The sequence below is a fragment of the Equus caballus genome, chromosome 2 (genome assembly GCF_041296265.1).
Source record: "Equus caballus isolate H_3958 breed thoroughbred chromosome 2, TB-T2T, whole genome shotgun sequence".
In the NCBI taxonomy this organism is placed as follows: domain Eukaryota; kingdom Metazoa; phylum Chordata; class Mammalia; order Perissodactyla; family Equidae; genus Equus; species Equus caballus.
The window spans coordinates 27,417,927-27,444,328 of NC_091685.1; the positions used below are offsets into that span (position 1 = coordinate 27,417,927).

The following is a 26,402-nucleotide window of genomic DNA, read 5'->3' on the forward strand; positions in this document are numbered from 1 at the left end:
TCCTAGTGTGGGGAACCTGGCTCCAGACGGGACTTAGGCTGGAACCGGGGCTTGTTTACATGCCTAGCATCTAGCATAGGGTAAATACAGCAGTTCTCACCAAGCATTTGCTAGATGAAATAACCGAAAGCATCAGTTTAATTGGTACAGGGCAGGGTCAGGCTTTGGAGTGAGAATTCTTAGTTCAAGTTGAAACTCTGCACTTACTAGCTAGAACCTTGCTTAATCTCTCAGAAGTTTCCTTTAAATCATTAAATGATTTATCAGAGGTAAGGGGCTTAGCAAAGTTCCTGGTAGAAAGTAAGCGGTCAATTATTATTATTAATTCCGAATTCACAGACACAACCGGTCTCTCTTGTCCCCATGTTCTTGTGATGCCAACTTCCCTGTTGGAGTCCCACAAGAAATCTATGGGATGCTGTCGTCCCAGGTGATATCCCAGTCCTGAGATCACCACAAAGTCACCAACCAAAAATGGCGACCTCTAAGCCATCAGAGGGCGTCAATTACCTGTCATCCTAGCCATAGATACGACAGGCGGAGTCGGGAAGTAACGCCAGGGTAGCAGGCGCGGAGCTCGCCCACGCTGCCAGTCAACCGCAAGCAGGAAAAAGCCTAACCGCCAGAGCCGAGCAACAGCCCAAGACGGCGACCACGTGTCGGAAGGCCGTCTGCGCCTGCGCAAGCCAGGCGCGCGCCCGCCAGCCGGAAGAGCCGCGCGTTTCCGGGTTGGAGGCGGGGAGCGGTGCCGGAAGTACTCGGGGAGGGCCGAGCAGTCGGACCGGCTGCTGAGACGATCGCTTCACTGGGGCAGTCTCCGCATATCATGGGGAGATAGACGCTGCTGCCTGTGAGTCTTGGGCCCTGGCAGTCGAGGAAGAAGAGCGGGAGGAGGGAGTCAGGACCCAGACCCACAGCGGGTCAGTGTTTGAAGAGCCAGGTTGTGGAGGAGACGGGGCTGTGAGGAATCAGGCTCTTGGGACGGGAGTGAGGGGCTCGGGGCTCGGAGAAGACGCGGCTCTGGGGACCCGGGCTCCAGACGGGACTCGGGGAACGGGGACGGATGTGAGTTCTCCAGCACCTGAGGGAAAGCGGTCAGAGAGGGACAGGATGGTGAGGACCCGCGCTCTTAAGAGGAGAGGGTCGGAGCGGAACGGGGCGTGAAGGCACGGGCTCCTGAGAGGTAAAAGCGGAGCTGAGAGGACTTGGGCTCCTGAGAGGCAGAAGCGGGACAGTGAAGACCCAGGATCCCAAGGATTCAGAAACAGGGCACGAAGACTTCGGTTCCTGAGGGGCTGGAGCAGTAGGAGAGCACTTGGGTTTGGGAAGGAGCACGAGCGGGCAGTGAAGACCGGCTTCTGTGGGGACGGGATCTGGGCTTGGAGACTCCGAAGTACTTGCGGGAACAGGGCTGTGAGGACCCGAGCTCCCGCAAGCAGAGAGGATCAGGGGCCATGGCCGTGAGGAGATCAGCCTCCAGGGGGAAGGGAGAGAGTTCGGGAAAGAGATAGTGATCCATTTTTCTCGTGTGCTCTGAACCCGAAGTGGTAAAGGATGTCTTCAGGGGAAGACGGCTCCTCCTGCGCGCTGCCTCCTTGGCTGTTGGCAGGCGTTTCTTGTGTCAGATACTTAATCTAGGAAGCCCACCTGCAAGCATCTTCGTTTTCAGCTTCATACTTGCGAAGCTCTGACGTGAAGTTGAAGCAGTTTGAACTCAGTTATATACTGGATAAGTGCTTTAAATTCCATTCCACTCCACCCCGATGGAGCACAGATCTCTGCATCTCCAATAAAAGAATGTCAGAAATGGAAGGGCCGGGAAAGAGAATCTGTCTTAAACTCTTATTTTCCCCGAAAGGAGGCTGAGGTCCAACGAGGGCTTCGCATCACAGGCTGACAGTGATTGATTAGATCATAATTGAGATACAGCGCCCTGCTGTGCATAGCAATAGGAGACGCTTGGTTAATATTCCTTGAAAACATGCTTCTAGAATCTTTGCTCTAACTTCGAACTCAAGAGGGGAGTTTTCACAGATTCTAGTACTTTATTTTGAGTCATATTGATATTGATACAGTGAATGTCACCTACCAGTTAGGAAACCTTTAAATGAAGCCCCTTAACCCCAACCCCCCAAATATAGTAAGCGGTTTAGAAAGTTGCAGATGAGTCAGTTGTAGCCTTTATTTTTAGCATAAGCATTTACTGGAGATGGCTGGTTTGGGATAAGGATAAGGACGGCTGGGAGCGTTGGACCAGTCGCTTCCCATCCTCAGTAATATCTTTTGCTGAAATTTGCTTCGACTACCCAGGCATCATCATAAATAGTTTCAAGTATTATATCATTTAAATATCACTTGCAGCCCCACACATTAGATACTGTTAATCCCATTGTACGGAAAAGGAGATTGGTTCAGAGAGGTTAAGCACCTTGCCTGAAATCACATGGTACTAAGTGGCCCAGCCCCAGGCAAACCCAGTTATATGTTTGACTAAAACTTTTTTCTACTTTTCTAAGTGGATTCCTCACCATGTTTTGCATATCAGCAAAATAGGATGGTTCTATAAAGCATATCATTGAATGAAACACCCCCTCCTTCTTAAGACTCCTCTTAATGTCAAATACTGTAACTTATTGGGGTACTTAAGTTAGTGTGGTATTTGAGGAGAACTAAATTAAATATGTTTTTGAAGAAGCATAGACACTCAAGAAATAAAAATAGGACCTAAATACAACTTTTCCTCACAATGGAGTAGAATATATTTCCTTTTAGATTTAGGAGGCCAAAAAAGACCAATTTGAAGAACCAGGACTTAACTTGGATTAACTCTACAATTAATTGTAGCATGAACTATATGGTTGGGGAAATTAGGCTAACTTAGTTGAAACTACTATTTTTTCCCAATGGGTTATATTATTTGGAAGTACCTATTCTGTATGCAAGTGACCAAAACTTAAACCAGATTGTGAGGTAAAGCATGCCCATGTCACCATTTCAAAGTACTTGATGGTTTAATTTATGATAATTTATTCCTGAGTTAACATCCTCATCTACATTTGCAAAAGGTATTTGTTTCACTCATTTGTGGCTCTAGCATTGATTGAGTTATTATAGTAGGATTTCAAAGTATCTGATCAGAAAATCATTGTCTTAGAGCAGATATGAACATAGGACACATTACTTTTGACCCAAGGTCTTCATGAAAAGCCCCAAAATACCCTGGAGGCAATACATGAGCAGTGTTTACAGTCTGCACTGTGAAACAGGTGTGTTGGAGGCAGAAGACAGACTTTGAAATGTGTACATATAGACTTAATTTAAAAATCTTACACTGGTTGTTAGAGCTAGAAGGGACTTTACAATTTGCCTGGTCCCGCTCCTAATTATAGTTGTGGAAACTGGTCAAAGAGAGCTCACATAACTCAATATCAGAGGTAGGATGGCACCCAGCCCTCCTGACTTGGGTCTTCCCTCTACCACAGTACCTCTCACCAGCCTCCTGCTGACCATTTGACACTGAACTTTTTTTTTTTTCAATCCACTGTTCTTCTTTTAATGTCTTTAGTCATAAGAATAGTTATAGGATGCCGCCAAAACATAGCAGGATAGGTGAAACCTTTTAATTTTAATACACTGATTTTTGGGGGGAGAGGGTGAGGAAGCTTGTTGCTAAGCTAACATCTGTGCCAGTCTTCCTCTATTTTGTGTGTGGGACACCACCACAGCATGGCTTGATGAGCAGTGTGTAGGTCTGCACCGAGGGTGTGAACTCTCGAATCCCAGGCCACTGAAGCAGAGAGCGCAATCTTAACCACTATGTCACTGGGTGGGCCTCATACACTGATTTTTATAACTAAGATTTAGAAGAGGAGAACACATAAATAACATTAGCAGGGCCAGTGGTGCTGCAGCGGTTAAGTGTGCATGTTCTGCTTCGGCGCCTGGGGTTTGACAGTTCGGATCCCGGGTATGGACATGGCACCACTTGGCAAGCCATGCTGTTGTAGGCGTCCCACATAGAAAGTAGAGGAAGATGGGCACGGATGTTAGCTCAGGGCAAGTCTTCCTCAGCAAAAAGAGGAGGATTGACAGCAGATGTTAGTTTAGGGCTAATCTTCCTAAAATAAATAAATAATATTAGCACACATTTATTTGTACTTAACGTGTGCCACACACTCTTCTAAGTGCTTTACATATATAAACTCTGAATTGTCACAACAATCCCATGAGATACACTGTATGATTAACTCGATTTTTCAGATGAGGAAATCGAAGCATAAAGAGATTAGGTAACTTGCTCAAGGACATAAAGCTACTAAGTGGCAGAGTTGGTACTTGAACCCAGACTGCCACCACAGTCCACGTGCCTGACCGCTATACTGTACTACCTTTCTCAGTCAAAACTACCTAAACAGGATCAAACTAGTCAAAAAACTAGTGGAAAAAAATCTTATGTTTCTGTTGCTTTCAAGTCTCACAGACTGCAATTAATTGATTCCTTTTGGTTTATTTAGGCTGGGAAATAGGAGCTTATTTAGTTACCTGCAGAAGCCAGTGAGGAGAGAAACAGCCAGGTGGAAAACCCAGTCAAGCCATGCACCACAGTGATAGGGCTTTCATACAACCAGGCTGGTTGACTCCTCTCCAGGATTTTGTTTAAATAATAAATTCCTAAACATTTCCGAGGTAAAGGGTGTCAAAGACAATCTGGTCTTCTATTCCCCTATTCTCTTCACTTAAAAAAACACTAATCTGTTAATGAAACACATGCCCAGAGAAGGCCAGGGTGCTATAGCTACTGCAAGGTCTCCCCGAGTTTCCTACCCTCTGAAAAGTCAGATCCTCTTAATACAGTGATAGGGTTGCAAGTGGACATCTGCTTGAGGTACACATTGTTAAAAGGAAAAGCAGTTAGGGCTTGTCCTCCTCAGCCTATCAACCACAGTTTAAATATGACACATGGCGGGAGGAAGGATCGACTTCGTTGATTAATTGAACTCTCAGCCACATAATCTTGTTTTGATAGATTCTTAAGTATTTTCAACTATAGATCACTAGGGCGTGGACTTTCGGGACTTACTCTGTGAATCCCATTGCACGTGACTTCCACATAGCAGGTGATGGCAAGAGTTTACTATCGTAATTGTTCTCTCAAACTGTCCCACAGCTAACGCCTCTGTTTTTACACAGTAGTCCATCCCTATCTCTTGGCATTCTAAGGAAGTGAGAATAACAAATTTGAGTAGCCCAAAGGCAACTATGGTACATTACATATCGGAATCCAGGTTATTTACAGTCACTTCATTTCATTGTGCTTGCTCAGCATCATCCACAATGTGGCTTAATGAAAGTTGTCAGTAAGCAGGTAACTGGACTGGGAGCCATTGACCATTCTGATCAGGTTGTGATGTTGTGTTTTTTAAATTTACATACCTCGAAATTCACCCTTTCATGGGTACAGTTCTGTGAGTGGTGACAAATGCATACTGTCATGTAAGCACCATAACACTCAGGTTACCAAACAGTTCCACGCCCCCGTCTCCCTGCCAACATTTCTTTCATGCTGCTTCTTTGCAGTCAAACCTCCCCACCCCAATCCCCTGGCAACCACTGATCTGTTCTCCATCCATATGGCTTTGCCCTTTCCAGAGTGCCATGTTAATGGAGTCGTACAGTAAGTAGCCTTTTGAGTCTTGCCTCTTTCACTTAGCGTGACACATTTGAGATTCTCCATGTTGTTGCATGTCTCAGTAGTCCTTCCTTTCTGTTGCTGAGTAGTATTCCACTGTATGGATAAACTCAGTTTGTTTATCCATTCACTAGCTGAAGGACATCTGGATTGTTTCTAGTTTGGGGCAATTATGAATAATGTTGCTATAAACATTCATGTACCAATTTTTGTGTGAATATAAGTTTTCATTCCTTTAGGGTAAAATACCTAGGAGTAAGATTGCTGGGTCCTCTGATAAGTGTATATTTACCTTTATAAGAAACTGCCACGGGGCCAGCCTAGTAGTGCAGCAGTTTAGTGCACACGTTCTGCTTTGGCAGCCCAGGGTTTGCGAGTTCGGATCCTGGGTGCGGACATGGCACCACGTGGCAAGCCATGCTGTGGCAGGTGTCCCACATATAAAGTAGAGGAAGATTGTCACGGTTGTTAGCTCAGGGCCAGTCTTCCTCAGCAAAAAGAAGAGGATTTGCAGCAGATGTTAGCTCAGGGCTGATCTTTCTCAAAAAAAAAAAAAAGAAGGAATAAATTTATAGGAATAAAATTGTTTAAAAAAAAAAAAAGAAAGAAACTACCAAACTGTTTCCCAAAGAGACTGCATCATTTTACATTCACATCAGAAATGTATGAGGGTTTCATTTGCTCCACAACCTCTCTAGCACTTTTTTTTGTTTGTTTTATCTGTTCTAATAGTGGTATCTCATTGTGGTTTTAATTTACATTTCCCTGATGGCTAATGATATTGGGCATCTTTTCTAATGATATTTGCCATCTATATCTTCTTTGGTGAGGGGTTTGTTCAGATCTTTTGCTCATTTTTTTATTGGATTGTTTGTTTTCTTATTGTTTAATTTTGAGAGTTCTTTATATATCCTGGATACAAGTCCTTTGTCAGCTATGTGATTTGTAAATCTCTTAGTCTCTGACTTACCTTTTTATTTTCTTTTGTAGAGTAGAAATTTTACATTTTGGTTTAAGTCCACTTTATCAATTTCTTTCTCTTGTGGATTGTGCTTTTGGGGTTGTATCTAAGAACTCTGCCTGACCCAAAGTCATGGAGAGTTTCTCCTAAGTTTTCTTCTAAAAGTTTTATAATCTTATATTTTTACTTTTAGTCTATTATCAATTTTGAATTTACTTTTGTATAAGATGTGAGATATAGGTCAAGGTTCATTTTTGTTGTTACTGCTCTATTTTTTTTGTTATGATTTAAAAACAGGGATCAGTATTATCTATTTCTTCAGAGGAAACCAACCAAATAGTAGTTTATTTTAATTTTTTTTCATAGGTAACATATCCACATAATAGAGAATTTAGGGTACACAATGAAAAGTAAGTCTTCTCTTTCCTTAGTCCCATAGGCCACTCAGATACTACCAAGACACCCCCTGTTATCAGGTTCTTATGTATCTTTCCAGGAATAACTTATGCATTTACAGTTGCGTGTCTGTGTGTTTTAGTAAATGACAGCAAATTATTCTCACTATTCTGTACCTTGCATTTTCACTGAACAATGTCTTGTTCTTGGAGACCATTATATCTCCATTGTATCTTGGAGATCGTTTCGTGAGCTTCCTCTTTTTTAAAACAGCTTTATTGAGATATCATTCACACATCATACAATTCACCAATTTAAAGTATACAATTCAGTGTTTGTTTATGCATTTAGGGTTGTGTGACCATCACCACAATCTAATTTTCGGTTATATTTGTCCCCCCTAAAAGAAACCCCATGCCCATTAGCAATCAATCTCTGTTCTCTCCCCCACCTCCCAGCCCTAGGCAACCACTAATCTACTTTCTGTCTCTGTAGATTTGGAATCACATAATATGTGTTTTTTGGGGACTGGTTTCTTTCCTTTAGCATAATATTTTCATGAGTCTCATTCTTTTTCAGTGTATTCTATTATATAGTTGTACCCTAATTTGTTTAACTCTATCACTTTTGATGGACATTTAGGTTTTAATTCCTTGTATGTGTAGCATTCTATCCACATACAAGTTCAACTATAATATAAATCACTAAAAATGGAACTATGACATCAAAACAATATATACTTTTTTAATTTGGGTAGATACTGCCGAGTAGCCCTTTATAGAGACCTCTAGCTAATTTATCTTCTTTCTACCCCAACATGAAGTGACTCTTCCTAAAATTTTCAAACACAGTATGTATAAAACTTTTTCATCATTGCCCAATGGGGAATAAGTAGTAGCTTGTAGTTTTAATTTGCATTTTTATTATGAATTAGAATAAGGGTCATTTCATTTTTTTAAAATAAACCCATTTTTTAATTTTTTTTTTTGAGGAAGATTAGCCCTGAGCTAACTTCTGCCAGTCCTCCTCTTTTTGCCGAGAAAGACTGGCCCTGAGCTAACATCCATGCCCATCTTCCTCTATATGTGTGACACCTACCACAGCATGGTGTGCCAAGCGGTGCCATGTCCACACCTGGGATCCAAACTGGCGAACCCCAGGCCACCGAAGCAGAACGTGCGAACTTAACTACTGCGCCACCAGGCTGGCCTCTATCTCCTTGTAGTTTTAATTTGCCTTTCTTTAGTGACTGATGATGTTGAGCATCTTTTCATGTGCTTATTTGCCATCCATATATCTTGTTTGGTAAAGTGTCTGGTCATGCCTTTTGTCCGTTTTCTAATTGAATTACCTTTCTTATCTCTTAAACTATTGAGTTTTGAGAGTTCTTTGTACATTCTAGATACTGGTCTTTGTTGGATATGTAGATTGTGAATATTTTCTCCAAGTCTATAGCTTGTCTTTTCATCTTTTCCACATGGGCTTTCACAGAGGGAACTCTTTTAATTTGATGAGGGCCAATCTATCAATTTTTCCTTTTATTGATTTTTGGTGTCAAGTCTATGAACTTTTTGCCTGGCTAGAAAAGTTTTACACTTGTACTTTTTACGTTTAAGTCTGTGATCCATTTTGAGTTGAATTTTGTATAAAGTTTGAGGTTTAGGTTTCAGAATATTGTTAAAAACTCCTGTATTTTTCTAGTACATGATTTTATATTTAAAATTTAAATATTTGAGCCCTCTGGGATAGAGGAGTGTATGAAAGGAGGAATGTATATTATACTCCTCCTCCTCATTCCAGATGGATCAAATATGTAAATTTTAAACATTAAACCAGATGTTTTCCAGATGTACTCAGTTATATACCATCATTTATTCAAGAATCTGTCTTTTCCATGTTGATATATGCTATGAACATTAGCAAACAGGCTTGTATGGCAACGTAAGTTTTCATTTTTCTAGGATAAATGCCTAGGAGTGCAATCCTTTACCTAGTGGAGAGGATTTGATTTCTTGTTCTTAATCGTGGTATAATTTACATACAATAAAATGCACAGATCTTAAATGTTCAGTGTGATGTGTTTGATAGTTGTATAAACTCTTGTAATAATCACCCCACCCAAACATGTTATGAATTTTTTTTTTTTAAGATTTTATTTTTTTCCTTTTTCTCCCCAAAGCTCCCCGGTACCTAGTTGTATATTCTTTGTTGCGGGTCCTTCTAGGTGTGGCATGTGGGACGCTACCTCAGCGTGGTTTGATGAGTAGTGCCATGTCCGCCCCCAGGATTCGAACCAATGAAACACTGGGCCGCCTGCAGCGGAGCACACGAACTTAACCACTCAGCCACGGGGCCAGCCCCTGTTATGATGTGTTAAATCCACCCAAATAAAGGAGCAGTCTAGGAAACTAAGGGCAGTGTCCGTCTAGCAATGGGTGTCTGGTTATCATCTGCTTTGTTTCGTTTTAATGAAGAAGTAGCTCATTTACCCAGAATTATTGAAAATTCAGAAGTATTGTTTGCTTCTCAACAAGATCAATGAGTACAGTAAATTGCAGTGTAGTTTCTTAGGGAGAAACTTTGATTTTTCTCACATTTTAGAGATTCCACTTATTTCATCAAAGTGACTTGTTTCCTTAATAGCCATTGGAGCTATTCCTTAAAGTTAATCCCTGGGGCCGACCCCGTGGCCAAGTAGTTAAGTTTGCGGCCCAGGGTTTCACCAGTTCGGATCCTGGGCTCAGACATGGCACCGCTCATCAGGCCATGCTGAGGAGGCGTCCCACATAGCAGAGCCAGAAGGACCTAGAACAAGAATATACAACTATGTACTGGGGGGCTTTGAAGAAAAGAAAAAAAGAGATTAAAAGGAAAGAAGATTGGCAACAGATGTTAGCTCAGGTGCCAATCTTTTTTTTTTTTTTTAAGATTTTATTTTTTTCCTTTTTCTCCCCAAAGCCCCCCAGTACATAGTTGTATATTGTTCGTTGTGGTTCCTTCTAGTTGTGGCATGTGGGATGCTGCCTCAGCGTGGTTTGATGAGCAGTGCCATGTCCGCGCCCAGGACTTGAACCAACGAAACACTGGGCCGCCTGCAGCGGAGTGCGCAAACTTAACCACTCAGCCACAGGGCCAGCCCCTCAGGTGCCAATCTTTAAAAAAAAATTTTTTAAAAGTTTTAAAAATTAATTCCTAATTTGATCTGTGATTAGCAGATAGGCTATCTTTTTTGTCTTCAGGTCTTATTATAGAAATCACCCCCAAAAGTGAAAAATTGCCATTATACAGAAATCTCTATTATGAAAAAGTCTCCATTTATTTTGAGCAGTACTGTTTGGGAATTCCTTGAAAGTCGTGGGACTGTTATTTGAGAGGTAGACTATGTTCAGTGTGGTAAACATACTGATAATCTTTAATAAGGCTTTTTCATGAAATTTGCTCTGGGAAAATTGTTTGCTTTTATAAACTTAGAATGCCTGTTACCATGTTAGCAATCTTTTGCTATCCTGATTCTTCCATTGGTAACATTTGTAAGGGAAAAGGCATGGACCACATATGGTTAAAAAAAAGAAAGATGATCTTGATGCTCTGCTGTCCCCCTCAGCTGGCTCTTAGCCAACAAGTTTCTCTTGATCATTTAACCAGAGCACAGTTAGTTGCTTTTACTAAGGGAAAACTAGCAGAAGATGATTTCTCATATTAGAAAGTTAGTGTGTTGGCGAGGAACTCAGCAATAAGGGCAAGAGTAGAAGAAATGCAGGTTCTCATTCAGGTTGCCAAGTTTTACCAAGTTCTGAAAACTGTTGCATGATTCCTGCAAGTTAAAATTCCACCGTTTTGGCCAATAAAGTGTTTCATATGCTGCCCATTTGTCCCTAATAATAGAACATTTATTTATTTATTTATTTATTTATTTGAGGAAGATTAGCCCTGAGCTAACATCTGCCACCAATCCTCGTCTTTTTGCTGAGGAAGACTGGCCCTGAGCTAACATCCATGCCCATCTTCCTCTACTGTATACGTGGGACACCTGCCACAGCATGGCTTGACAAGCAGTATGTAGGTCCACACCCGGGATCTGAACCAGCAAACCCCAGGCCAAAGTAGAACTTGCAAACTTAACTGCTGTGCCACCGGGCCAGCCCCAGAAGATTTATTTTATAGGAAGAGAGTCTTTGTTACTATAATTATCATTAAGTAATTTTATAAGTTGTATGTGAAAGAGATGGAGATACTTTTCTTGGTGCCCAGTGGGGCTAAGGAGATATGTGTCTCCGCATTCAGTTTGCCAGAGCCTGGTTAGTGAAGATGCGCCAGGCCGCGCAGCTGAAATGGATGTCTGGCGAGGGTGGTGCTTGATGCTAGTTGTTCATTTACAGGTAGCTTTTGAAAATGGCTGCCTCTCATTTCACCGGGCTCACAGCCGTTGCTGATGTAATTAAAGATCTAGACACTCAGATAGCTGTAAGTAAGCTCCTTGAGGCTACTGTGGGCCGAACTTGGTGAATGTGCTTCTGATCTTGGTGACACCAAAGCTGATGTCCACAGAGTCAATCTCATGGCTCTAAAATTTAGGAGTCTCGGCTACTCCAGGCTAGGGACTCTGCATGTACTTAAAGATTGCTAACACTCAGAGAAAATGTGCTCTTGATGACAAAGAAGATCTTACGTTTAACAATTGCTAAAAATTGTGTTAGGCATAGTCCTGACATAGCCATAGACTTATGCATGTTTTGAAATGCCAAAATGAACTAATCTGTTTTCTGAAGTTTTGTGTTTGAGTTTTAAATATGTGATTGTGCCATAATTTATTTGACTTTAACCTTATTTGATGCTCAGAAATAATGCATGTAGTACTTAACCAAGTATTCTATTTTTACAAAGTCTTCAGAAATGTCTTGCTTATTCTAGTTTATTTTTGTACATAAGATCCCTCATTTCATTTACTTTCTTCCTTATTTCAATTTGTGAACTATTTCGTTTTGCTTTTGGAGAAGAGATGGTTTCTAAATATCAGGTGAGAGCAATGAATATTCTTCATTCCCTCCATTTTTAGTGTGCAGGTCTCAAATGGTCACTACCCCAGATATACTGAAGACGCTTCAAAGTCAGACAGACCTCATATAATTTTACTTTCACAACTCATCCTTTATTACAGGTGCTTCTGGAGCTAATTCTCATGTTTTCCTTCTACAGTTGATTGGCCTTGGTCCTCACAGCTCCAAAAAGAAGCAGGATCTGGATAAGCTCTATGATCTGAAGTCCAAAGCTCGGCACATTATGAACCAGTTTGGCCCCTCAGCCCTAATTAACCTCTCCAATTTCTCATCCATTAAACCGGAACCAGCCAGCACCCCTCCACAAGCCTCCATGGCCAATAGCACTACAGTGGTAAAGATACCAGGCACTCCTGGGACAGGGGGGCGTCTCAGCCCTGAAAACAATCAGGTATCCTCCTCTTTTTGTTCTCTGTAAGGCATCTCTTATCTGTTCTTTGAACCAGTAATGCTCTGAGAGATGTCCATCTCATATGCTACCTCTTTCTCTCAGCAGAAAAAGAAGGTCTTTTCCCTCGTTTGGACTTATAAAATTCTTTATTGAATTATCCTGTACAACATTTACCAGTTTTTATCCTGTAGTATTTATGTGTGTGTGTATGCACATATACATAGATCCATACACACACACACACACACACACACACTAACAAATACCTTGCCTATGATAGGTTTTTATATATTTATATATATAAATATATATGCTATATAATTGTTAAATAAAATGCAATAGTTAAATAAAATGATAAAATAATTAATGGATTCATTATTCATTGTTCCTATAATAAAAGTACTCTTGCCTCAAGTCTTTTCTCCTTGTAGTTCATCCAGCTGCTGCCATTATTAATTTTCTGCAGTGATTCTAAAATCTGCCCCTCTCTTTCTCCTCATGATCCTGATTCTGTCCTCCAGAGCCACACGAAATAGAAATCAGCATAATCTCTTGACTTAGGCCTTGTAGGCTGGATAGAACAGGATGAGGGGACAACATTTCAAGAGAATGGGGGGGGGGGACTAGCAAAGGTGAATGGGGAGGGTTAGGCAGATAGTCGGGGGCCAACCTGTGTTGTTGAATGTGGAGTTTATTGGAGAAGAGCAAGAGATGAAACTGGATAGGATTACGGCTGAACTTACTGGGCCTATACTAGTCAATTTCCATTGGAACTTTTAGTCAATAAACAATCTTTCCAAATATTTAATAGAGGAGTAAGAGTAACCTGATCAAAGTAATATGTCTTAGGGGGATTTACTTGGCAATAAAAGGACAAAAAAGGTAGGAAAGGGAGTAGACTGGGAGGAAGACCAAGTCTAAGACTTCTGCACTAAATCAAGACATGCGGTAAAGGCTTTTTTAAGTGATTAAGTGATAATCATCAAATGGAAAAGAATGGCTAGATCTGAGACATCATGAGCAAATATTTATTTAAAACATTAATTTTTCCTTGTTTCCAAAGTTATACATGTTTATCACAAAAAGTTTAGAAAAACACAAAAAATAAATAGCCCATAATTCTACTACCACCCAAAAATAACTATGATTAGTACTTTAGTGTATGTCTTTTGATCACTTTTTAATGGCATATATATGTGATGACATTTCCTTTATCAAAGAGGGATCATAGTTGTACATACTTATAGAAATATTTAGTTATAAAGAGATGAATACTAGTTCCCTGCCCTGAGGGAGCTTTCAGCCTATTAAGTCAGAAACGGGCAAGTTTATAAATATGTACAATGATAGAAGGGTGGACAGGGTACAGTAGAGGCCAAAGGACGAAGCGGTTGTTTTTAGCTGGGTGGGCTACGAAAAGCATCAGAAGGGAGGCACCACGAGCTGAGCAGGTAGGAAGAAGGGTAGAAGAGCATGTCCAAAGGCACAGAGGCACAGTGCAATTTATGGTGGGCAGAAGATTGCAAATTATTTAATGTAGAGGGAAGGTGAGACAGTGAGAAAAAGAAGAGGCTGAAATAAACGGCCTGATAGATGCTGGCGTCTTTTCCAAACTGCTTTTTCTGCCTTTCCCTAAGCTACTTCTGTCTTGAGAGTGTAGTCTTGTAGGAAATACTCAGGTAGGCCAGACTGTTAACTCTTTGGAAAGTAGCAACTAAACCCAACAAATTGACAGCCTTTCTTCATTACAGGGTAATGAGTTGTTTTGTTTCCTTGATACCTGGCTGAAAAGTCTTCTCCCAATTAACTTTAGGTATTGACCAAGAAGAAATTACAAGATTTAGTAAGAGAAGTGGATCCTAATGAGCAATTGGATGAAGATGTGGAGGAGGTAAGGCGGGGTTGGGTACCCCTGAGAGCTAGTATAGAATAGCGGTTAAAAGCACACACTTCAGAAGCAGACAAATCTGAATTTGAATCTTGGCTCTGCCACTTACCAGCTTCATAGCTGTGGATGAGTCACTTAAGCTTTCTGAGACTCAATTCCTCCTGTGTTGGTAGGGTATGACATTATTTATCTACAGAGTTCTTGTGAAGGTCCCATGGAATAACTTATACAAATCAGCTAGAATGCCCAGCACTTTATACTCAACAGCTGCTACTACTTTTACCTGTCAAAAAGGTCTGTTGCTCATAAGTACTTGCAACAGTTTTGTTTCTAGAATATTCCTCTGTATTTCTAAGTAGTATACTTAAACAGATACTCTTTGATTCATGAATTTTATAATAGTCTGTACACTTCCTGTTAAGGTAGATGAGAATTTTGTTAAGCCACTCATACACGTGCCATACACGCCTTCTTTCCCTCTTTTCCAATAGAGTTTTCTCACAATTTTTGGATAACTCAGAACTCAGTATTTACATTACTCTGACTACATAAGTATTGTTCACCATTGAGCCAAGTCATGTCCATGATTACCTTTCGTTTCTTGTACAACTTATTTTCTTGAAGTTGATAACTGACCCAATTTTATTTACTTAGTTTTCTTTGTGCCTTTTTTATTCTGCTTCGGCTATCAGCTCTGTTATACACCTATTAACACTGTTTTCCAAATGTAAAATAATCTATTGGTTCGGGTCATCCCCCCTCCCCAGGATATTTCACTCAGAAACCTCCATCCTCTTCTGGTCTGATTAATTTTAGGTGACTTGCACAAACCCCTCCTGGACCCTCCTTTTGCTCTTTTTCTCTTTGGATCTCTTGTTTCCTAGATCTCACGTCCTCTTCTTACTTGACTCCCTTTTTGTTAGAGCAGATTTTTTGTTACTTCCTATGAAAAGATAGATGAGAAGTAAATGTCTGAAAATATCTACATTCTAACCTCACACTTAATTTTTAGTTGGGCTGGATTTAGAATTCTATTTTGGAAGTTGCTTTTGCCTTTCGATTGTGAAGGCATTGCTCCATTGTCTTCTAAAATCTCCTATTAAGAAATCTTATGCTATTCTAGTCCCCATCCTTTTCGTGTCTTAACTTTTTCCTGCTCTGAATTTTCACATGAGCCTTAATATGTATCTTTTTTCATTTGTCGCGCTAAATTCTGAGAGACTTCTTTGATTCTGGAGACTTGCGTACCTTGATTCTGGGGTGATTTTGTATGTTTTTGGTTGTTTTTTTTTGCTTTTGCTGAGGAATATGTCATGATAGGGAAAGGAAATGCAGGTTACAAAAACAGTATAACTCCACTGTTCTTTTTGTTTTCTGGGTTTTTTTTTTTTTGGTGAGGAAGATTGGCCCTGAGCTAACATCTGTTGCCAATCTTTCCCTTTTTGCTTGAGGAAGATTGTCCCTGAGTTAACATCCATGCCACTCTTCCTCTATTTTGTATATGGGACGCTGCTACAGCGTGGCTTGACGAGGGGTGTGTAGGTCCATGCCCGGGATCCCAGCCTGCGAATCCCAGGCTGCCGAAGTGGAGTGCGTGAACTTAACCCTACGCCACCAGGCTGACCCCTCCACTGTTATTTTTATTTTTATTTTTTTAACCAGAGGGAAAATATTTGCCCTTTTTGTGTGTATGTGTTTTTTTTTTGAGTAGTAGTTTATTGAGATATAATTCGTACCATAAAATTTACCCATTTCAATAGACACTTCAGTGGTTTTTAGTATATTCACAGAGTTGTGCAACTATCAGTGCAATCAATTTTAGAACATTTTCATCACCCCAAAAAGAAACCCAAACCCACTAGCAGTGACTCTCCATTTCTCCCCAACCCCCACAGCCCTAGGCAACCACTAATCTACTTTCTATTTCTCTAGATTTGCCTATTCTGGACATTTCAAATACATGGAATCATATAATATTTGGTCTTTTGTGACTGGCTTATTTCACTTAGCATAATGTTTTTAAAATTTATCCATGCCGTAGCAGGTATCAGTACTTCCATTTTTGGCTGAATAACATTCCATTGTATGGGTAGATCACATATTATTTATCCATTCCTCAGTTGATGGACGTGTGTGTTGCAAGTTGTTTGTTTTTGCTTTCTTTTTTTTATTCGTGTACAAGTTTTGTGTGGACATATGTTTTCATTTCTCGTGGGATATGCCTAGGAAAGGAACTGCTGAGTCATATGGTAACTTTCTGCTTTCCTTTGAGGAAATTCCTGACTGTTTTTCCAAAGTGCTGCACCCTTTTGCACCTCACCAGCAGTGTCTGAGGGTTCTCTTCTCTTATCTAAGTTTTTTGATAATTTCTTCTCTATTTTTGCTCTTTTTTTTCTGGAATGGCAGTTGGATATTGGCTCTTCTGCATTGATCTTCCTAGGTTTTTTGGTCTTTTCTCTCCTACTTTTCATTTCTTTGTAATTCTAAGTTCTACTTACAGAGGAGATTTTCCTTTGTTTATCTTTTAAAGCTTTTAACTTTTTTTTTTGAGGAAGATTAGCCCTGAGCTAACATCTGCCACCAATCCTCCTCTTTTTGCTGAGGAAGACTGGCCCTGAGCTAACATCCATACCCATCTTCCTCTACTTTATATGTAGGGTGCCTACCACAGCATGGTGTGCCAAGTGATGCCATGTTCACACATGGGATCTGAACTCGCGAACTCCGGGCCTCTGAAGCAGAACGTGCAAACTTAACTGCTGCACCACCGGGCCGGCCCCAACGTTTTTTTATATATAAAATTTTTAATTTTCACAAGCTTTTTCTTGTTGACTGATTGGTTATTATTTTTTTTTCTTAAACCATTCATTTTGTGGTTGTAATGTCTTTTTTTCCTTTCTCTCTGAGGATATTAATTAAATTATCTTACTTTCTTCTTTTCTCTGCATGTCTTTGTTTCCTCTGGGTCCCTTTTTTGCTCTTTTGTTTATTTTCTTTTTGGTGTTGGAGACTTTCTTCAAATGTCTGGTGATACCGGCTATCTATTCTTAAAGAAGCAGCTACTAAAAAGCTGGTTTGAAGCAGAACTTAATGACTGATGGGCTTTGCCCAGTAAAGTGCTGGTAAATGTTTAACAACCAACTGTGTGGAGAAAAAGGCCCTGATTTTCAGCATTTCCTGATGTCTGTGTTGTAAATATTCCCACTATGCCCTATTTTAAGCTATCAACATACTGACACTGAATGCACAATTGGGAAGAAATGCATATAATTGGCTTTCATGAGCTCATCTCAGCTGGCTCCAGCACACCACTGGCTTCCCTTCAGAATAATTTCTTCACAAGTCAACCTTCTTACTGAGGAGTTCCCTAAATGTCTGTATCTGTGTTTTCTCTGAAGTCATTTAGAATCTCCAGAGAAAAATCCTCCAGTCTCCTATCTGGAGGGTTTATCCCTAGCTTCTAACATTCTGGAAGCAAGGCAAGAGAAAGGGGCTATGTCTCTCCCCTCCCTCTGCCGTATCTGGTGTATTCTGATCCAGAGCTCACTCGCATTCCCTTTCTCTAGAGAATAGACCTACTGTGTTCTGGGTCAGGTATGTGTGGGGAGAGGTCACTTGGCTGCTTTTGGAGTGTGGGGCTGGGGAGACTACTCTGTATGCAGACATGAGGTAGTTCCCCAGTTTTCAGTTCCATGCCTCAGCCCAATCTTCTATGATAAACGGCACCTCCAAATCTTGGATCTCTTAGGGGTTACAAAGGGCAAATCAGTTCACTCCTCATTGATGGCCCCTCTCCAGGTACTTGTGTTGTACCTTTTGTCAGCTAGGTTAATTCCTACTCTTCCTCTATCTCTTTAGCGAATATTTACTTTAAAAGTTTATTAGGGGCCGGCCTGGTGGCGCAGCCGTTAAGTGCACATGTTCTGCTTTGGCAGTCCAGGGTTTGCCAGTTTGGATCCTGGGTACAGAAATGGCACCGCTTGGGACGCCATACTGTGGTAGGCATCCCACATACAAAGTAGAGGAAGATGGGCACGGATGTTAGCTCAGGGCCAGTCTTCCTCGGCAAAAAGAGGAGGATTGGCAGCAGTTAGCTCAGGGCTAATCTTCCTCAAGACAAAAAAAAGTTTATTGGAATGTCTTGTCCATTAAAGTTGTCTCTCCTGTTCTTGTGTCTTTCTTGATTTATGTTTGTCTTTTTTTCCTTTACTGTTACTTTAGTGCATTTAGGGAAGGAGAGGAGGTCATTTTTGGAGTTGATCTGCCATGTATAATCAGAAATCTTTCCATTAGGTGGAATCCATTTGGCGCCATAGGAAAGAGGACAATGTGTTAATGCTCCAGCTGAACAAGCAATGTCTGTATCTATGGATGTAACTTTATTTTATATTTTGGTCAGCAGCGGAAGCCATGGGGAATGTATTGACTGATCGAATTTTTTATTTAGATTTTTAGCTTCAGAATTCTGATTTTGGTCTTTACACAATCCAGGAATAATTGGTAATGAAGTGAAAAATACCCAGAATTTGGACTTAGAACCTTGAGGTTGAATCCTGGTTCCACTGCTTAATAGTGACATGGCCGTGAGCAAGTTAGTCTCCTTGAATCTTAGCATCCTTCTCTGCAGAATAAGGATGAAATTGATGCCACATTTTTTTCACAGGACTTATAATAATCAGGACTAGGTGAGAAATAAAAATGCTTTATGAGACTATGAGTAAGGAATTATAATGATTCATTTTTGTTTTCCTACCTAATTCAGAAGAAAATAAAGGGGTAAGGGGTTGAACTAATTGCTCCCTCCTGGGGAAAGTGCAGAAGGTATGTCCTCGGGTGTGAGTTGCACTCTGCCTGGTTAAGGAGTTGATGTGTTTCTGTTGTCCTCACTCCTCCTCCCGACCTTAGCCCAAATGCTGATTCCAGGCCTTGTAATCGAAAGCCTGACTAAATGTGGGACTTGGGCAGATAGAGTTGTCCCAGCAGCAGGAGCCTGCCCTGCCAGTGTTATGGTTACTCTCCCTTACTTTTGTCTTCCCCAGATGCTGCTGCAGATTGCTGATGATTTTATCGAGAGTGTGGTGACAGCAGCCTGCCAGCTTGCTCGGCATCGCAAGTCCAGCACCCTGGAGGTGAAAGATGTCCAGCTGCATCTAGGTACGTGGTCTCTCCTCCCTAAGGGATCCCCACTACTGCTCCTTCAGGACCGCCAGGGAAAGTGAGTCAGAGGAACCTTCATGCCGGCGTCAGACCTTTGGGCTCTGGGATTTATGTATTCATTCAATAGTAGCATTAAATAGAAAAGAGAAGGCCATCCACAGTAGGGGGAATGAGCCCGGGCGTTGTTTTTGCCACTTTCCTACTGTATCAACTTATCTTTCCTACTTACTTTCTCTTAGAGCCTGTTTCCTCATTTGTAAAGTGGGGATCATAATAGCCTCCGTACAGGGTAACTGTGAGAATTATGGAGTGTTTGTAAATTAGCTGGCATAGGACCTGGCACAAAGTAAGAGCTTAGTAAATGTAGCTACTATATCTCTACCATTCAAATAATGGCATTTCCCTTCCAGTTTCTAGCCTATTTATGCATTTTCCCCAAGAAAATTACAATCATAATGTACATGTACCTTTGTATTCTGCTTTTCTGCTTAACAGACACTAAATTCGAGCTTGAATTTTTCTAGGAGATATTCATCTAACATTGATAACCATGATCACTTGGAAATGCTAAGCCCCTCTCTGCAGTGGTTACAGTGTGATCCAAAGAAAGGGCACAATCCCTAACTACAGACAGTCAGGCCAAGTGAATGAGGCGGAAGACATTAAGGGATGCAGTGCAGCTCAGCCCGCGACTGGTCACTGAAAGCCTTCCTCCCAGTGTCGGGAAGATACTGCTTGGGGAGGCGCTGGTCGTCTAGGTGGAGTAAACCACGCACTTCTGGTTAACGTTGCTGGTATTAATAGCAGGGGACAGATATTCCGATTGTCTATTATTGTGTTACCAACCACCCCAAAACAGTGGCTTAAAACAATTACAGTTGTTTATTTTGTTCCTAAGTCTGAGGCTTGACTGGGTTTAGCTGGGCAGTTTTGCTAGGAGTCTCTCATGTGATTCAAGTCAGGTGGTGGCTGGGGCTGAGATGGTTTTGAACGAAGGTGTGGTAGTCTCCTAGGGCTGCTGTGACAAAGTTCTACAAACTAGGTAGTTTAAAACAACACAGTTATTCTCTCACAGCCTGGAGGCCAAGGTCTGAAATCAAGGTGTCAGCAGGCTGTGCTCTCTCCAGTGCCTTAACTTCAGAATCCTTCCTGGCCTCTGCCCAGCTTCCGGTGGTGGCCAGCAGTCCTGACATTCTCTGGTTTGCAGCTGCATCGCTCCAGTCTGTGTCTCCATCTTCACGTGGGCTTCTCCCCTGTGTGTCTCTGTCTCTGTCTCCCTTCTCTGCTCATAGGACACCAGTCATTCTGGATTAAAGCCCTACCCTACTTCAGTATGACCTCATCTTAACTAATTATATCTGTAACAACGCTCTTTCCAGTACATTCTGAGGTACTGGGGGTGAGGACTTCAACACTCCTTTTTGGAGAACACAATTTAAGCCATAACAGAGTTTCCTCATGTCCCTGTGTGATGCCTGGGCGAGGAACACTCAAGAAGCTGGGACTCCACAGGTCTCTCTCTCTGTGTCTGTGGCCTCATCATATGCAGTCTCAGGATAGCTGGACTTCTCACATGGCAGCTGAAGGCTCCCAGAACAAGTGTCCTATAACCACCTGGCAGAAACTGCATGGCCTTTTTTAACCCAGTCTCTGAAGTCACATGGCATCACTTCAGCTGAATTCTTTTCCTTGAGGCAATCACAAAGCCTGTCCAGGTTCAAGGGGAGGCAACACTGATTCCACTTCTTCTTCTTCTTCTTTTTTTTGAGGAAGATTAGCCCTGAGCTAACATCTGCCAGTCCTCCTCTTTTTGCTGAGGAAAACTGGCCATGAGCTAACGATCCGAACCGGCGAACCCCGGGCCGCCAAAGCGGAACATGCACAGTTAACCACTGCGCTACCGGGCCGGCCCTCTGATTCCACTTCTTGATGGGAGGAGTGTCAAAGAATTTGCAGACATATTTTAAAATCACCACAACACAAATTCGTAGAGACAGAAAGTAGAATGGTGGTTACCAGGAGCTGGGTGGGGGCGGGGAGGAATGGGGAGTTAGTGTTTGGGTACAGAGTTTTAGTTTGGGAAGATGAAAGGGTTTTGGAGATGGATAGTGGCAATGGTTGCGCAGTGTAAATGTGCTTAATGCCACTCAACTGTACACTGAAAATGGTTAAAATGGTGGATTTTGTGTTATGTATATTTTACCACACACAGAAAAACACCCCGCCACAACACATTATATTACCTTGAGAGTTTAGCATTCCTATTTTTAAAAATATTTTGTATTCTAATTATTGAAAATAAAATTGGAATGTCAGTTTATTCATTAAAGGTAAGAAATCATTATCACGGAGACTGGAAGACACCAAAGTCTGCGTGGCCAGACACGCTTCTGCGGCAGGCCCTAGTGGACGCTAAACCCTCTTCAGAAGGCGGCCTGGAGAGGCTGGAGCCGAATCAGAGTTGGGGCCTTAGGGAACTTGGGGTTCAATGGCACCAGCCTGGCTGGGTCTGCTGCACACGTGCCCCACACCCCTCAACAAAGATAAGCTTGCCACTGGGCTGTAACCCTCGAGGCCTGTCTTCCGGCTGGGCTCGGCTGGGTGCTGCCAGTGTTTGCTTCTGCCCAGCTTTCTATACTTGCGGAGTTGACTAACCTCCCTTCTGATTCACGGAGATTTTCTTTCGAAATGTTAATGTTAAACGAGATAATGTACATAGAATGCTTTGCACATTGCTGCTTTGTACCAGGCATTTTCCTACATATTTTATTCACTAAATGGTTGTTGTTGCTATTATATTCATATTATGTAAAATATAAATACACACATTTAAATATATAGCTACACATACTTACATGTGAGCATTCATGCCTGGTAGCTGCCCTCTTTCTTTGAAGTGACTTTGCATATCCATAAACTTACCCACTTGGTGTTGATTGCAAAGTTTAACTCTCAGAGAATAATCTTAGTGTCACTTTCTTTCCTTCATTCTTTTTTAAAAATTTTTCCTTCCTCCCAGCCCCCCAGTTCATAGTTGTATATTTTAGTTGTGGGTCCTTCTAGTTGTGCAGTGTCACTTTCTTTCTTTCTTTCTTTCTTTTTTTTCTTTTGAGAAAGTTTAGCTCTGAGCTAACATCCACTACTAATCCTCCTCTTTTTGCTGAGGAAGACTGGCCCTGAGCTAACACCTTTGCCCATCTTCCTCTACTTTATATGTGGGACACCTACCACAGCATGGCTTTTTGCCAAGCGGTGCCATGTCCGCACTTGGGATCCAAACTGGTGAACCCTGGGCCGCTGAGAAATGGAACGTGTGAACTTAACCACTCCGCCACCGGGCCGGCCCAAAGCCACTAATATTTCATTTGATTTAAGTATGTGCCTGCTGGGGCAAACAAATTTGCAAAACTGATGTTTTCACTGCCGTAGGGGAGTGGTGATGAAGGAGTCCCCATGTAATTCCTTTTGAGTAGAGACTTACTCCCTAAATAATCTCCTGTAAGTATAATTTTTTTATATTGGGTATGTTTAAAGTGCAGTATTTTTTTTTGAAGAAGATTAGCCCTGAGCTAACTACTGCCAGTCCTCCTCTTTTTTTGCTGAGGAAGCCTGGCCCTGAGCTAACATCCATGCCCATCTTCCTCCACTTTATATGTGGGACGCCTGCCACAGCATGACTTGCCAAGTGGTGCCATGTCCTCACCCGGGATCTGAACTGGCAAACCCTGGGCTGCCAAGAAGTGGAACATGTGAACTTAACCACTGCGCCACCGGGCCGGCCCCTAAAGTGCAGTATATTTTTATTTTGGGGTTTTAGGGGCCATGTAACTATGCCAGTTACTGGCAAAGTGGAATAAACAAAATCTCTGCCCTCTGGGATCTTCTAGTGACAGTCTTAAAGGAATGATCATATCTGGTGGCACAAGGACATGAAGCTGTGGCATGGACGTATCTATATCCATAGCTCCATGTACTTATCCCAGGCTCTGGGATTGCATGGTGTCATTGAATGCTCTCAGTCAGCCTATCAGACGGTGCTTACTGTTGTTACTGCCATGTGAAAGATGAGGAAACTGAGGCCGATGTCATGCAGCTCCACGGTGAAGCAGGAGAGCTAGGACTTGGCCGTTAACTCCAGAATGCTAGGAATAGCAATACCTTTCTGTTCCTCCTCTTCCTTTCGGTTGAGAGGGGTTACTTTGCACATCGGAGTAAGACAACTGAAGAAACAGATGACTTTCCTTTTCTGTGGAGCCGCCCGGAAGCCTTAGAGCTTAGCGCTCACAGCTTTGACTCATTTACCCCTTTTTTCTTTGCAAGACAGTCTAATGCTGCCCCTTAAAACCTTGGAGGTGGGGCTGGCCCTGTGGCCGAGTGGTTAAGTTCACTCGTTCCGCTTTGGCGGCCCAGGATTTCGCCGGTTGGGATCCTGGGCGCGGACATGGCACCGCTCATTAGGCCACGTTGAGGCGGCGTTCCCACATGCCACAACTAGAAGGACCCACAACTAAAATATACAACTATGTACTGTGGGGAGTCAGGGAGAAAAAAGCAGGAAAAAAAAAAAAAAGATTGGCAACGGTTGTTAGCTCAGGTGCCAATCTTTAAAAAAAAAAAAACCTTGGAGGTGTCACATGCGATTCTCCCATTTGTATAGGATCTTGCCACAGTATTAGTGTGAATACAGGTGATGGCTCAGATTAGTCCTCCTTGACCCATGTCTGAGGGTCACATTGCGCCCTGCCGCCACCCTGCCAGTCCCCTCATCTCTGTGCTGGCCTCTTCCTTGCAGAGCGCCAGTGGAACATGTGGATCCCAGGATTCGGCTCTGAAGAAATCCGACCCTACAAAAAAGCTTGCACCACAGAAGCTCACAAACAGGTGAGGAGCAGCCAGAGCCGCAGGGCAGCCACAGCTGATCCCTTGAGCTGTGTCTCAGAGGGCGTGCACACAGCCACCGTCACTGCAGTTGTCACTTCCCCACATGGCCAGCTTCACTCTGCCCCAACGGTCAGAGAGGGCAGAGGCAGCTGGGCTCCGCGGGAGATCAATCAGATATTTGCGTGGTGCTTTGCTGTTCCCATACGGGGTCTCAGTTTTTTCTGTCAGCTCTCATGGGCATCACTTAAAGCTGTTGATTCCAGGTTCTTTTATTATGGGTGGAACTTGGCGCCTGCACATCCCTTTAATGACATCCTCCTCCATCGTTGCTCGTTTGCACGTCATGTACGGCCCTATGACTAGAGGGCCGGTTAATGAAAGCAGAAATATGCTTGTGGTGGGAGCCAGCACCCGCGCTGCTCTGCCTCGCCGTCTGGCCTTCTGGCCTCTGTCCCAGCTTAACCGACCTTTGTTCTCTGACGCTCTTACTGTGGAACTGAGGGGTCAGCGTGAGAACCCAACACCACTTCTGCTCTGGAGCCAGTTGTCCCTGTCATTGGTCAGTCTCATAACAATGTTGGCCTCCCTTGACAAGGCTGTTACCCTTCTGTCTTAATTTAACTGGCTACTCTGATTTGAAAAGTGAGCTTTTTCCAAGCTTGACAGGCACAACTGGGCAGTCCTGGCTGCGTGGCCCTTGCTTTTCCGTAGCTTGGGCTCTCTGGAGTGGGTACGTTTACAGAGCTCACAAAGGAAACCCTACCAGGAAGCTGCCAAGAGCTTGAATCAAAGGGCCGAAACATTATCCAGAAGGGAGCCCCTCCAGACAATGGACAGTCATTTTGGCTCAGTTCCCAAATTACCCACTTTTCAGCCCTATTTATTTATTTACTTATCAACCAATATCGTAATGTTGGGACAATCTCTTGGTCAAAAAGGGTGAGCAAAGCAAGTTAGCAATTTGCCCAGCGGCTGGTAATAGTAAATTGGAAACCCACGATCTGACTGTTTCCCTGTTGGGTTGCAGTGGAAGTTGTCAGCGTCAGTTTCCTTCATTGTAGGTCATCGAGTGTGAAATGTCTGCTCCCTTTATGTGTGGCAAGAGACTTGGAATAGAGGCCCTTCCCTACTGTCTCCATCATCAGGGAAAGAGACGGGGGTGGGAGGGGACGGGCACCTACAAAACACATGCTTTGATGGCCTGTCCCAGGTCCTCAAAAGGCAAGAGCTGTCACCTTTTCCTGCTTTTAACTTTTTCGCCATCCTGCTGGCCTAGAGCAGTTTGGGTCTTTGGCCGATGCAATGGGTCCCCTGGCTTATCTGCTAAGCATCCGGGGCCTGCAGACTGCTCTTGGGTTAGAAGCAGCCTGCCGAGCTGCCCTGTGCTGGTAGGTTCCCGAGGGCGCCAGCCTGTGGTGTAGACCGGGTTGCACGTCCACACATGGAACACCCAGAAAGTTCCTGACTCTAGCCCATGTAACTGCCTGTTTCTCTCTCCTTTCAGAGAATGGCATTGATCCGGAAAACAACCAAGAAATAACACACGGACAGGTCAGGGAATGGACAACAATGTACTTGGAGATACTTGAGCTGAGACCTCAGCCATCTCATCCTTGGATTTTTTTTTTAATGCTTTACAGAGAAGCATATATTTTTTATTAACAGTGCAGCAATATCTATAATGACTGAGAGGATCTGCCAAAAGAATAAAGCCTCCTGCCCCAACTTCCGGTCCCTTTTCCCTGCCGTCTCAAAGAGGAGCAATGTATCTTCCAGAGAAGATTTTATTTGTGGTTAATTATATAAGTGATTGAATATGGGACAAAGCATTATGGTCTTGTTCGGTGAGACAGTATTAGCAGGATTTGTAGAGGTTTTTGTTTCCTTCTCCCTTCCCCTTTTCCCTGTACTTTGTAATGTCAGTGTTTATATGAATATGACTTTGGTTTGCTTTTCCAGAATAAAGAAGTTATTAATCGAAA

At 42.5% G+C, this 26,402-nt stretch overlaps 1 protein-coding gene across 4 annotated transcripts; it reads left to right on the forward strand.

The window, feature by feature from the left end:
* The first annotated feature begins 679 nt into the window (after nucleotides 1–679).
* On the forward strand, nucleotides 680–26,402 carry TAF12 (TATA-box binding protein associated factor 12). Of its 4 annotated transcripts, none has more exons than XM_023634966.2 (7): nucleotides 719–850; nucleotides 11,426–11,510; nucleotides 12,243–12,494; nucleotides 14,308–14,385; nucleotides 19,422–19,536; nucleotides 24,332–24,420; nucleotides 25,925–26,402. In XM_023634966.2, exons 2-7 carry the CDS (start codon nucleotides 11,439–11,441, stop codon nucleotides 25,958–25,960), a joined length of 642 nt encoding a protein of 213 aa, XP_023490734.1. In that variant the 5' UTR covers nucleotides 719–850; nucleotides 11,426–11,438; the 3' UTR covers nucleotides 25,961–26,402. The 4 variants fall into 4 exon arrangements, with proteins under 4 accessions (XP_023490737.1, XP_023490734.1, XP_023490745.1 ...); XM_070260628.1 differs by having other exon boundaries at nucleotides 757–920; XM_023634969.2 differs by lacking the exon at nucleotides 11,426–11,510 and having other exon boundaries at nucleotides 680–850.